At 26.8% G+C, this 15553-nt stretch overlaps 1 protein-coding gene across 1 annotated transcript in view; it reads right to left on the bottom strand.

The window, feature by feature from the left end:
* Nucleotides 1-15553, bottom strand: part of Rab3-GEF (Rab3 GDP-GTP exchange factor) — a 316556-nt gene that overhangs the window by 115264 nt on the left and 185739 nt on the right. The window contains exons 21-23 of the mRNA XM_075355604.1: nt 7917-8012; nt 3481-3614; nt 711-869 (exon numbers count right to left, since the gene is read on the bottom strand). Coding sequence (XP_075211719.1) covers nt 711-869; nt 3481-3614; nt 7917-8012 — 389 coding nt within the window. The remainder of the gene's footprint in view (nt 1-710; nt 870-3480; nt 3615-7916; nt 8013-15553) is intronic.

The following is a 15553-nucleotide window of genomic DNA, read 5'->3' as shown; positions in this document are numbered from 1 at the left end:
TATTCTGTCCATCTTACTTATATACTACCTTCTCAGTAAGAAATCCACTTCATTAATCTAATGACAAAAGAAGTTTATGAAATTTTCATATTACATTTTTTTTTTTAAAGATCAAATCCAAGTGGTTTCCTGTTGCTTCTTACTCAGCCAAACATACTGTTGCACATCACATTCCAAAATACAGCTATTTAGCTCACCAATATACAAATATTCAACCCTGAAATGACATCATTCTGTATGCCACACAAACAAGTAGTTCATTAAAATTATTCCTTACCGTACGTAACTGATTACCTATTATCTCTTGTACTTAGGAGGCAATAATTACCTAAATAATAATATGTAATTTATATGCTTACACCCATATAAAAGATTGGACAGATTCTAAAGCAATAAATTAATGTATCTCATCTATCAAGAAACAATACATTACATATAAATTGCCTTTACTCAGTAGAGATAAAGAAATCATACTAATCTCTCTAAGGTCCAGAGACATGTTCCGTTTATATGGTATGACACATAATACACAATTATCATTTCAGATCTGCGTTTCAGAAATGATTAATATGTTTTAATGATAACTTATCACTACTCACTTTTAGGTAATTTCTGATTTGATCAAGAGACTAAAAATTAAGCGGCAGCAGAAAAAAGTATTTTAACTCTTGAATATTTTAATGATTGAAGAAATCAAACATTTAACTTACCACATCTTCTATATGATCAGCAGGACTAATTTTTCTTTCAAGCGTTTTATTAATCTTATTTAATACAAAATTTCTATAACTTTCATCTTCCATCAATTTTTTTAATCTATTAACTTTTAACCATCCAACTCCCTCACCAGCTAAAACTTGATTCACTACCTGTAATAATGCATAAGAAAGATTTACTAAAATATTAATATTAAATTTCAGCAATGCTTTTTTTTAAAAGATGGGAGTAAATAAAACAGTTTATAGTAGTTTAATATTGAATGCTTCAAAGAACACTGACTATAAAGAAATAATACTGAAAATATGAGTTGCTTCATTATATGCTTATCAATCCTGAAGCAGGTCTCTCACATTATGTCTGCTTCCATTCTCTTCTACTTCCAGCTAAAATTGTAAGTTCCTCATACCTAGCATTAAATAGTCTATGATTTTTACTCTTTACCATTCTTTCTTCTAAAAGCCTTCTCTAGTGATCCTTCTAGTAAGGTTTTTTTTTCTATCCATCTCCTCTCATGGACTGTCACAATTATTCTGATTCATTCTAATTTTTATTTTTGTTTAAAAAGTAAGCAGCTTTCTTCTGCCACAACAATCTTTATTCATGTTACACTTGTATGCACCATAGAGTATAATTCAGCACAAAATATGGGTTTTTGAAAAATATATACTGCTTATTTTACATAATTTAATTTTCTAACAGCAGAAAAAGTACCGCTTATTTTCAAATTTTACAGCAAGCATTTTCAAATTTTTACAAGCTTTACAGCAGAAAAATATTAGGAACAATTTTCTATTTTTCAAACATGTTTTTTCAACTTAATCAATACATGTTTTTTCAACCCTAATCTAAAAAATAGCAAACTTAAGAAGAATCTAAACAGTAACAACTTTATACCTAATAATTCAAAAAGCAACAAATAAATGGCATAAATAAATATTGAAAAATCAAAATCAACTAATAACTATTTCAGACAATATTTCTGTTTTTAGGTAATATAAAATCTTAAAAATATTAAATTTTTTCCACGGAAATTCTATAAAAAAGATACTTTACTTCTATATTATTTTTCAGAAAAAATATGGGCCAGTCGATTAACTTGAATATATATATCTTACTATATAACTGTAGTTTATTTTTACCAGTATTGATATCATAGCAAAAGTAAACAAGTTTTCAACTGGAATGATACTACCAATATCATTAAATAGGCAGAAAAGAGTAAACAAACCCTAAATAGAACAGAAAGACTCCATTTCTAATAATCTCAAAAATGTTTGATGACACAGTTCTATCGTTACAGCAATAAAAATATTTTTATTATTTAATTCTTTCTGATAAATATTACTGAAATCTCTTAACTGCAATATCACAAACACCAAATGATCGTATATTTTCCAATAAAACATAATATTAATATAGTTGAATACCTTTCAAGAAATCTGTAAAAACATGTAACTAATATACAAAGTGTTCTTAAAGTATGACAACCCTTAAATAACTTTTCAATTAAATGTAGTAAAATGAAATTTGCAAATGACCCTACCTAGAAATGATCTAACCTTTTTTTCATTATGAAACCACTGCAAGTGTCCAGGAGACCTCATGGAGGGAGCAACTCAAACATTTTAAATGAAAAGGATAGGATTAAGACATACCATTTTGAAGGGCACTGGTAAACAAAAAAAAACTGATGCAAATATCATTGGGTTATGAACCCTTAACCAAAATGATGGCTATTTAATGTTTTTTCCCAACTAGCAAAAGTGATCTACAGTATTTCTTAAATAAAAAATCATCAGTGAACACTAAAAAAATAAAATTTACCAAATTCTCCTACCTCAAAACAATCTATTTATTGGTTAGTGATCATTGCTTTGGATGGGTTAATTTCTGTTATATACAAAGTCTAAGAAGAGTTGTGTTAAAATGTTATTACTGATCACAATAATCAAGCCTGATCTGAGTTCTGGTGAGGTAGAAATCTTTTTCATATGCTACAAAATTCATCTTATAAAAAAGCAAATTAATTGTAATTGGTTGTCACTTTCAAAGTGAAACCAAATAACAATAAAAGGGTAAACACAACAATAAAAGTGTAAGTAAATAAATAATCCTCTTTTGTGCTGTTTTTCTTTAGCTTTAGCATTCTTAATTAAGCAATGTGGGTCCAACTCTGTCACAGTAGAATAACGTTTTCTGTTAACAAAAATTTAAGTTAAATGCTTTTACTTAAAGTTTTAATTACCATTAATCTCAACATAAACCCACTTTTTTATACTAACAACACTCTCACCAACATTCATCACAATTAAACACTTATTGATCAAACCAATCAGAGTTAATTTAACTGTTCACAGGCCATACAGAAGTTCTCAACTGATCACATACTCTCTGAAACTGTTAACAGTGATTAAAGGCAATGTTACATTAACTTTCTTAAAAGAAAGTCTAATTTTAACAATTTTAAATTTATTATAAAAAAGACTACTTCTCTAAGATTTGAATTAATGACTCAATCTAATTAGCTACAAAGTCTTTAAGAAAGCAATGAAACAAATTTGTATTAAATATCACTGAATAAAACAATATAAAGTGGAAAATGAGATAAAATGTCTTAGAATAGAGCTAGCGTCCCATCAGATGAACAGCATAAAGAAAGACTGGAAGTAATATGTTAGAAAGTGGAAATAAATAAAGTGCCAAAAGAGGAATTAAGAAACAAAATAGAGTGCAAAATGAACCACCAAAATATGTTCTTACATCATTAAGAAAAGCTTGGTTCTCTGAATTACTACTAGACCGTTCAGCTGATTGTTGTCGCTGCATTTCATCTTGTCGTCCTCTAGGAGGTGTATGTCGAATAAGTTGTGATCTTTCAAGTGGACCTTTCCTACCTAAAGAAGAAAGGTACTTAAATTAGATTAAAATGATTTCTTATATTCTATCAGTAACAATTATAACAATACTAATAATAAACAAATAAATAAATATATATATATTTAAATTCTTTTAAACAAACCCACCTAGTTCAGATTATTGAGATAAGACATATCTTACCTTAGTTTTTCATTAAAGTACTTTAGCAGGATCCCGTATCCTCAGACATGATTGAAATAATTTCATTATTGCATAATAAAAATAAATATACTAAAACAATGATAATTGTGTATTAATCTACATAAGTGCTGTTATCTGTTGCAGTTTTTATAAGAATGTCTCCCTCAAACACTGTCTGATGGTTTATCAAAATGAAATTTTGTTTGTAATTATATATGTAATAGTTTTCTAATATATTTCATTATATGTCGTCTTTATCAATTTCTAATATTTCTTAATTTGTGTTAATATCAGAAATAGAATGTTTATTGTTTATTAAATGGTCTGCCATATTTGATAAACCTAATTTATTATTTTTTTAATTTCTATAATGTTCAAGAAATCTAGTTTTAAAGGATATTTTTGCTACATAAACAAATAATTATTGAGATGGTGTTTATGTAGCAAAAATATCCTTTAAAACTAGATTTCTTGAACATTATAGAAATTTAAAAAATAATAAATTAGGTTTATCAAATATGGCAGACCATTTAATAAACAATAAACATTCTATTTCTGATATTAACACAAAAATAGAAATATTAGAAATTAATAAAGATGATATATAATGAAATATATTAGAAAACTATTACATATATAATTACAAACAAAATTTAATTTTGATAAACCATCAGACAGTGTTTGAGGAAGATGTTCTTATAAAAACTGCAACAGACAGTAACAGCTGTGTAAATTAATATACAATTATCATTATTTTAGTACATTTATTTTTATATTTTTATTATGCAATAACAGAATTATTTCAATCATGACTGAGGATGTGGGATCCTGTTTAAATAATTTCATGAAAAATTAAGGTAAGAAATCTTATCTCAATATTCTATACTAAGTGGGTTTATTTAATATAACTTAAATATAATTTAACAGTACAGAGGAATAACATGAATTTTAAAAAGATTAATTTCAGTAACGTGTATAAAACAGTTCATAGTCTTATCTTGGTGAATTGCATGACAATACTTTAAAATTATAACATGTATTCTTGGTGTAATTAAACAAAAAAAACTCAAAAAGGAGTTGACAAATTACTTGAGATTAAGAAAAAAGTTATAAAATCTTCTCCAAGGTTTATAATCTTGAGAAAATCAAAATGATAAGGCTAAACACATAGATTATATAGTAAGAAAATATTTGGATGAAGTAGGTAAGAAGGTAAAATGCATCCTTATAACATGATGGTTCCAACCATCTGCAAATATCTCATGATAATGTAGCCTGAGATTAAAAAACATAACATGAGAAAAAAAACTGCAATAGGCGAAACTACAAATAATAAACTGATTTCTATCAGTCATCAATGCTAGGTAACATCGGTGAAGTCAAACTGCATACTAAATGAAAAAAGTCAATGTAAAAATGTATAAACTCTTTTGTAATTTATTAATATTAACAAATTACTATGATAAAAGCATAAATTTTGTTTTAGATATTTGACAATATATTTTTAAAAAAAGAAAAGAAAACCATATGTAAAGGTACAACAGCTACACAACAATAAGTAAAAGTCACAAAGAAATATGACAAGATACTTACAAACACTTTGTAAAAAGGTTTTGTAAGTTTTAGTTGAAGTTATTGGCAACATAAATTTACGTATCTTCAAAAATATTACAGAAAAATCACAAATTCCCAGCATTTTCATAAAGCACATCAATTAAAAATATATAATTTTAATGAAATATTTAAGTATTATGTGTACTAAAGAAAAACAGATACACACTCTTTAAATATAGCAATTTAAATACCATATTTAATAGTAATAAAATTATGAATAGAACGTCAAGCTCAATGATACATATATCACATAAGAGGATGACGTATACCCTCGTTAAGTATTATTCAACATATGTTATTCTACAATTTAAATCTTATGTACATAATTACATACATAGTGTAACAAAAAAACCGCTAGCTGTTATGTTATAAGTCATTGTTTCATTCAGTATCTATAACAGATTTTTACGATTAGGATTTATTCAATAAAGGTCTTTATTTATCTTTCTTAATTAATATAATAAAAAACTTTAATACATCAATATTTATTTCATTAAAATATAAAACTGTACAGTGAATATAAACATAAAATTATCATATAATGAACACAAAATATATCATAACTTCTTCCCATCACAAACATATCTAAATAATAATTTTATCCCTAATAAAACAAAAAAAGACAATTTCTTTTTCCTGGGGAAAATATACTGATTTATTTGATTAATTCCCTCTCATCGGTTACAGAGTTTCTTAATATCAATGATTTGAGTGTTATTTTCTGCCCTTCCAATCACTGTCACTCTAAAATTTGTAGTTAACGGCAGTTACTACATGTAACCTTCTCTTCTTCTTACTAATTAAAGGCATATAAATTTGTTATTCCCGTTGACGAGTTCACCAGCTGATTTATATAATACATTACCATTTATTAATTGTATTGTTAGTCTAAATCTAATCTTTATAAGTGTAAGTTAACTTTTCACAAGCACAAATATAATGTTCATAATTCTAATATATATATATATATATATATATTAATCAATCAATATGTACATTATTAACTAATAATATAAGATAATTAAATGCAACATATTACAATCTACATGCATAATAAAACATACATTTATAGACTAACAATGAATTTATTTATTAATATAAACGAATTGGCGAAATATATTTATAGAGTAATTAATTAAATATATTTCATTAAATATATTTATTTCATTAAAGCGTAGTTATCATCTGATGGTAGATATGCAATATCCTAGAAGATATATGAAATATTTTGAAAATTTTCTCAATATCAGATATGGAGATAAGATATAAGGTATTATTTATATAGAAATCATCTCAATGGTAGAGTTACTTTAGAAGTTAATCAAAATGACGTGACATAATTTCAATGTTTAACTAAAGCTCCAAAATTCATAACTAATATAAATATAACAGTTAATAAAAAAAATTTCTATTTTAATTTAAATTCTGTTGTTATATCTGCATGGACTATTGGCAGCCACAACTTATGAGTAATTTAGAATGCTAAGAAAGGTGACTTATATAATTCAAGAAGGAAGGAATAACAGTAAGAAAGGGACAGCAATCAACTCAGTAAAGGATAGGTTCTGAATGCAGTTTACTGTCCTGCCCAATTTCATATCGTTACTAAAAACATTTAGTAATACTAGTATAGGATTTAATGTATGTATTCATGCAGGACAAGCTGGATGTATTAACACAGTTCAAATGCAATTCAGACATACACTACCTACTAATATATATTCTACTCTTGACTGCTTAAAGGAGCTAAATACTACAACATTCTTCTTTGGAGACAACTCTTCCTACTAGCCAATTTAGTCATCACTACTGCTATCCATTAAAAAGACATTTTGTATAATTTCTGGCATAGTGCAACTAACAATAGTAGGTATTCTAAGAACTAGCTATGTATAACTATACATAATTTTTATATTTCATGTGTTTATCTACTGAAATTATGTCACAGAAATTAAGAACTTGCAGTAAATTCTAATGAATAGTGCATCTTGAAATTATTAATTGCAAACTAAAACCCTGAACGAAGGAAGATATTAGTTTCTTTTATATGTTCATATAATATATAATACTCATTCCATTTTACTAATTTATTTCATTGATTAATCTAATTCATTTATTTTATCTCATATAAATACATGAATCACCTAATAACAATGAAACATCATAATTCAGCAGTTGAAATGAAGTTTTTGGTCTGTAGACCACTTTAGTTTTGATTCACAATTATAACTTAAATTAAATAAAGATTAGTTAAATGAATGGTGAAAACAATTAATTAATGATATATATTTTATTTTAAATTATTTTTTATTATTATTTTTAATTCATGCATAAATGCTTGTACTGTCTAACATAATAACTAAATTTATTACTAGAGAATTTCATAAGAAAACAATAAAATATGAACATAAAATATTAATGCAAACAAATAAACATGTTGTTCAATTATAAAATTATAATTATAATATATTTTTCATATAAATATAGAATCAGAAAGTTATCTTTTAATTAAAGTCATAATGTACCTTTTGGAAAAGGACCAAATGGCTGAGCTTTCTCCTTTGGTCTAGGTGCAGCTGCTGTTTGTGTCTGAGGACTGACACTTCGAGGACTTTTATTTCCTGAAAATTTTATAGAAATATAAATTTTGTAATAAGAAAAAATTAATAAATAATGCTATTAATAATGATTAATTGGGCCGCATGTGGCTCAATTGTATTTTTTCTATGGCCCTTATAGGTTTTCAAATATTTATTTTTATACATTAAAAAATCTAACAAAAATTAAAATAGATTTTAAATAAATAAAATAAGATAAAAAAAAAAGTCAATGTTAATAAAAAAATCCCCTTTGGCATGCAGGAAGGTGGAGGTAGATTTCACCGGTGCTAAGTAAGGGATAAAAAAGATTTTCACCTTAATGTTAAGAAAAACTTCAAATTGACTCAATACAACAACGGTTGGATGTGAAATAAGTTTCACATGTTTAGCATACAATAAGCCCCATCTTCTTATAATTCCAGTAAAATTTTGGTCATCCCTTGCTGTAAGGGTTGGTCATAATAAAAATTGTTCAGACAAATGTTTTAGGTAGTTTTAGGCCCTTATCCAAGGAGTAGTAAGAACTTTAAACGAATTTTATATTTTACTTAATAAGAAAGTTATAGCGATATTTTGTTTTTTCGAAAAAGCCCCATTTCCACCTCCATTGTCTGATTTTGCCCATTAACAAGATTTTGGGTTGTTACATTTTATATATCAATTTGAAAGTAATTGGTGCAAAATTACAGCAGTTATTGTATCCACAAGAAAGTGAAACATATATTTATATATATATATATATAAAATGTATTTGTAAATTTTTGAACTGGCGGTGGTTTTGGAGTCTGGGGGATGTGAAACGCGAATATATGTCAAAATTTTCCTGAAGTTGAATCATGGTACCCATTACAATAGGTAGCTTTCTTATGAAATCTATCTAATAAGAGCACTACATAAAATACCTTATACAATGAAACAATGTTTTTTGTGAAATTTCTGTTAACTGAGCACTGCTATATACATTAAATAAGAAGATGCTATAATGTAACGACTCTACTAACACATTTGTTTTGGAGCAGTGGGGGAAACTGAGAAAATTTAGAATGGGGATCATGAGTAGTAGAAAACTAAAGAACTAAAGTAGGAATTCTTAGTTTTGAGTAACACTTAATTGTGTGTCGTGAAAATTATTGAAATCATACCAGAGATTGAAAAAATATACACAGTACCGTAAATAAAGTAAACAAATCATTATATATTATTTTAATATAATTTTATTATAATACTTTTTTATAAGTTTTAAAAAACTGTTTAATTATTAAACATTCTAAAAGCTGTTTAAAATTTTGTATGCATTAAAATTTAATATATATACCTAATCTTATTAACATGCCATCAAAGAAAAGAAAATTTGAAGATGAGAACAATTTAAAAAAGAATGGAAAGACTTCTATTTTTCATCCTAGTAAAAGAAAAACCCATATGCCTAATTTGTTGTGATTTTATTTCAACTTTCAAATCATATAATATGAAGAGACATTTTGATTAGAAACATGATGAAATTAAACAACTTATTACTAGTGAATGAAAAACTAAACTACAATTACTTAAACCTAGTCTGTCTACTGATCAAAATTTATTCAGAAAACAAGCAGCACAATCAAATTCAATTGTTCATGCCAGCAAGCGAATTTCTCATATTATCGGCAGAAAAATGAAACTATTTTCAAATGGAGAAAATATCAAAGACTGTTTGATGGCTGGAATAGAAGAAATTAATCCAGACAAAATTAAAGCTTTCACTCATATCTATCTCATTAAACTGTGGCATATGGAATTAATGACTTACCAACTGAAATTTTTACAACAGTTAATGAAGTTGGGGAAAATGTTGTGTGCTTTTCGCTAACTCTGGATGAAACAACAGACATTATGGATACTGCTCAACTTTATATTTTTATTAGGGGAATTGACAAACAAATGAATGTGACAGAAGAATTTCTCAATCTTATAAGTCTAAAAGATACTTTAAGTGGAAATGAATTAAAGATGCAGTTATAAAATGAATACAAGAACATCAACTTGATTTAAAAATCTAATTGACATCACAACCAATGGAGCACCTTCAATGGTCAATAAAAACACCAGAACTGGTACTATGATTTGTAAGCACATTGATCATGTGGGACAAAGTTCAACTTTTTTGATCTTTTGATTTATAACTGTTTTTTACACCTTGAAAATTTACATGTAAAAACATTGCATATGTTTCACGTGATGTCTATTGTTATTAAAACAATTAATAGAATAAAAAATAATTCTCTGAAACTTATAAATTTCAAGATTATCTTTGGGAATTAGAAACTGAATACAGGGATTTTGATTTTCTATGCAGATTCATTGGTTGAACTACAAAAAATGCTTATACAGGTTTTGGTACTTATAAGAGAAAATTTATTTATCTATTTTTATAAATAAAAACGGGCAAGATATTCCAGAATTCCACGATGAACAATAGCTTCTAGATTTGTTTTCTCACATATAATACAACAAAAACAAATGAACTTAAACAGATGCTTCAAAGAGAAAATAAATTAACTACAGACTGCTACCACCATTTAAAAAAGCATTCATAGTGAAATTAAAGCTTTAAGAAAATCAACCGAAGTCAAGCAATACACTTTTCACTGTTAAGTAACTTTAAAAGAAATTGAAAAGACTTTTCTAAATACATGAATGAAGTCAAAAATTTGCACACTGCTTTTGAATAGAGATTTATCTATTTTCAGAAAAATGGAATGGTATTCAATATTTTTATATGTCCAGAAAATATCTTCCAGAAAACTTAGAATTGATATACCTCCAATCAAGTGCTGCTTTGAAATACATGTTTGAATCAAGTAACAAACTAGAATTTTACCAAAAATACATCAAAGAAGAAAAATTTCCTAATTTGAAACAACTAGTTCACTGTGTTATAATTGCTATTGATGCCATGTATCTTTCTGAATCTTTTCTTTTTTTTAATTTATTGTGAAGTCCAAAAATTGTAACAGAATAAAGGATGGAGATCTGATAAATCAACTTCATTGTACCTCCTCTAAATTATCCATGATGTTAGAAAATTGGTTACAACAGTCCTAAATCAAAATTTCAACATCCTACAACAAGTCATTTTTGAGTTAGGGGAGATATATACACATACACAGATGTCACACCATAACTAATCAAAATGGATTCAGGGATTGTAACCATTATAAATTCTGACCTAAATTAAAAATTAAATTAAATTGGGTTATGTAGATTTGTGAATTCATTTGTATTTTATTTTATATTAAACTATTTTGCTATATACGTCGATGGACGATATATTTGTTAAAACGTAAAAGTTAAATTAATATCAGCATGATTCACTTGTTATTAAATTCTTTCTTAAAATAGAATTTTAAGAAACATGACATCATGCTGGAAAAATGTACTAATGTTTTCTATACAAAGACAGTTAAGTTTGTGTGAATACACATACTCACATAGACTTAGAAAATTTGGAGAAATAATGGTGGGATTAGACCTGTGACACCATCAGAAAGCATCAGTTATATGAGTGATTTTGTCTTGGCAAGTTGTGTGTAATGAGTATATATAAAAGAAAAAACTGATCATGAAATTTTACAAACCATGAATTATAAGAAACCACTCCATAAGAAACATTCTTGGGTCTACTAGAAGATTTCTTACTCGTCTAATAATTTTTTTAAAGAAAATAACTTTAAAAATATTATTATTAAAATTGTAACGTGTTAAAATGGCAAATTTATGTGTAAAATTATAATTAAAACTAACCTTGGATTGACCAGTTCTTTAGTTTCAAATGCATTAGTAAGATATTTTGTTAATTTTTTATGTGTACAAGTAATTATGCAATAGTGGTTCTACGAACAAACCTACGTAGACAAGTTATGGAACATTTGAGTCAAATGTGTTTATTATCTTTTTTTTTTATAAGTAATATGTATCATTCATCGTGTTAGTAATATTTTTTCATGTAATGAGTTTTTGTAATTTCTTTTTTTATAAAATTTGTGAGAACAACATATGCAGCACAGTCCTAGTGCATTATTTCGCAAATCCCAACTATAGTAAGTACATTTTTTTGTTTTTTAAAACATTTAATTTTTATAAAATTATAAATTAAAATTTTTTGTGTTTTTAAATTTGAAGTTTTTTAAAAAAGTTTACAATTTGGTATAAAAACAGACCAGAAGTTCACAGGATGATCAAAATGGATATATTCCACTGAAATCTGAAAACCAAAATTTTTTGCACTCTCAATACTTCCTTTACTTTGTACAAGGAAGTAAAAAAAAAAACAGAATAAAAATTTTCTAAAATTCTGAACACTAAAAAGGCTTAAATCTTTTTACTTCCTTGTATGAAGTAAAGGAAGTGTTGTGATCACGAAAAATTTCAGATTTCAACAAAAATATTGACTATCTTTAAATCCATTTTGACTAGTTTCGGCGTGGCGTCTGTACATATGTACACATCAGTTTGAATTCGACTTCACATCCTATTTTTTAATTTTTTAATTTAAATATATTGATTTATTAATAATTTTTAACCTGCGATTGTAAAAAAAAATTTACAATAAATAATAATCCAATAATAACAATAAAAAAAAGAAATATGAAAAAAATCAGAAGTTATTAGTGAAATAAAATTTTATATCCTTTCAAAAATGTGTAAATGCAATTTAACAGGCGTACAAGGAAATCATGTGGTGAACAAATCAGATTTTTTATATATAATTTTATATTTAATTTTCCTCATGAAACTATAATAATTTTTATTCTTTTTTATTTATAATTTTATATCTAATTTTCTTCATGAAAGTATAGCAAAAAATTCAATAAGAAATAACCATAATGCTGAACTTACTGCGATTGTTTACCAACTACCAGTTAAGCCAACATAAGATGATTAATAACTGGATGTTATTCAAATACTTTTAGAAACATAAAATACATATTTATAGTTTTTTACAGTTTAATGACTGTTCTCAGAATATACATGTTATCATTGTATGTCAAAGAAAAAAAACAAATTAATTTAATTTTACATTAATAAAAGGTTAAAAAAGGGAGTATTCACTATTTAAGGTTGTAAGATGATTAGGTATTGAGCAAAGTATTGGTTACATGAAATTTCTTCTCATTTCATGTTACTATTATTAGTTGTATTACAAATTTAAATAATAATTATGATTTAAGAGCAATAGCTTTCATTATATGTCCAAATAGGTCCATTTAAGTCCAAATATGTTTCTTGGATAAAAGTTCAACCATCTCTTGATAAAGTGCACAGTTTGATTTAAGACTAGAATAAAAAAAAAGTTTTAATAATGTGCTTGACCATACATTGATTCCTTTTCATTCTGCTTGACAGCACCACTAGCAAAGATGGCAACCCTGAACAGAAAGACTTTTCTGTGTTTTGCAGTTTACTAAATGTAAATTTATACTTATAGTTCATCACGCATACCATAAAAAAATTTAATTGTATTCCTCCACGTGACAAAAAATTTTATGATCGCATAATCAGTTTGAGATGACCTTATGTATATATAAAGGGAAAAGTCATGTGTCAGGGAGTCTTTCCTACATAGTCCTCAAAAACTCTTAAGAAGGTCAAATGTGAAAAGTTTTAATGTTTAACTAGCAATGTAAACATTTACTTTGTTTCACAGTGTGAAATACTTTAAGGAAACACTTACATATATATGCATATTGTTTTACATTGTTACAGGCTATGAAGCCTAGCAACTACACTGTGCATACCAACTTCAAAATATTGCAGCATGAAAATGACTTTCTTGACTGTATTACGTTTAGTGACCCTGATTGCAAGTTTACAAGCTGATCTTTTTCACTGAAACAAGCTTAACAGGGATTGTTTATTTGGAGACATGGTTCTTTCCTTAACTGCAAGATGGATAAATTTTATTTAGCAAAAAAATGATGCACCTCCTCAAGGTGATGATTGTACAGGATTGATTGAATGATTTTGTATTAATGCTGGATCAGTTGGCATGAATCTGATGAAAGAGGTTGCTTTGTGATGGCCTCCAAGGTCACTTAGCTGACCAATGTGATTTTTTCATTTGGCCATTTTATAAGTATCTTGTGTATGTGCATCCATTATCTATTAATCTTCCTGATTTGAGGCACAGGACTGATCACTTCCATTACTCTAGACATACTGGTTAAAGTATCAGACATACTCTCCTACTGGTTGAATGTCTGTCACGTGATGAAAGGTGCTCTCATTGAATACTTCAGGGAAAAAGTGAAACAGTTGCTCTTTCATTTTATTTGTGATTCATTACTGAAAGTCAAAGTTAAGCAAAATTAAACGGCTTTAAAACCCTGAAATTCTTTTTGCAGATCTATATATATATATATATATATATATATATAGATCTGCAAAGTACAAAATATATATATTTTGTACTTAACACTGTATTTGTGTTTAAAATTATTATATTTGTATAAAATATTTACATATTTGTAAAAAAAGTATGTTTATATACTGTAAATATTAAATAAAGCTCATGAAATAGTATATGAATAATATTTGAAGTAAAAATAATGCCAGTGAACATTAACATGTTCACTGGTATGACTGTAATGTGGAACCTTTCCAACTGCTTAGCCCACAAATCATTGGTCTCAGTATTTCTTGTTCCTTCAGATGTGGATGTTAGGGCAAGTTATTATAGCTCTTGGTCAAATTTTTTTATAAAGCAGTTCATTAGTGGTTTTTACATGTCGTTTTTTCTACTAAATTTCAAATTTTGTTGATGATATTTCCCAATGAGATGAGTATTTTTCTTCATTATCATTTTCTAAAATTCAGTAATTTTTTATTTACTTCAGTGTATCTTTTATTCATTTTCTATTCATATTTCTCCATTTTTTACATTGTCAAAATATTGTAATAATGAAATAAATACCAAGCCAAGTTTATTGTGATCAAGAAATTATAAGTTATGCCTGATTTTTGCACAAAGAGAAAGGTTTTATGCACGAAGAGAAAAAGTATCAACATCAGAACAGCAATTACAGATATATATCTAATGTACATATAAGTACAGTAAGTTATTTTATCAGAACATCTGAGGCAAAAGAACATGCACATGGAAAGCACGATTACCACATCATAAACTTGATCATGTAACTTCATGCATCATATACCAACTAGAAGGCCATGTATCCTCTTGGCAATAACTTTTTTCTTACAAAAAATAATGTATTATAAATGACATAATTATACACAGCTCAGCTGATAAATTTTGCACACTAGTATGCTGCACAGAGACAAAAGGTACTATCGAGTTGGGTGTGACAGCACATGATAGCTGAAATACCCCTTTACAAACCTGAAATAATGCATTGAAATCGGTTTACCGATTTGTTTTCAGTAGCAGTTAAAATGGAGTCAAGTACGGCCAATATGTCAACATGGTTGAAACAGTGTGCAGTGATCAAATTTTTATTTTTCATCATTTAAAAGCGGTTACAGTAGTGAAATTGTTTACAGGAATACTGTAAATAGATGGGCAT

The sequence above is a fragment of the Lycorma delicatula genome, chromosome 2, assembly GCF_047948215.1.
Source record: "Lycorma delicatula isolate Av1 chromosome 2, ASM4794821v1, whole genome shotgun sequence".
NCBI lineage: Eukaryota > Metazoa > Arthropoda > Insecta > Hemiptera > Fulgoridae > Lycorma > Lycorma delicatula.
This window is presented reverse-complemented; position numbering and strand designations above follow the sequence as displayed.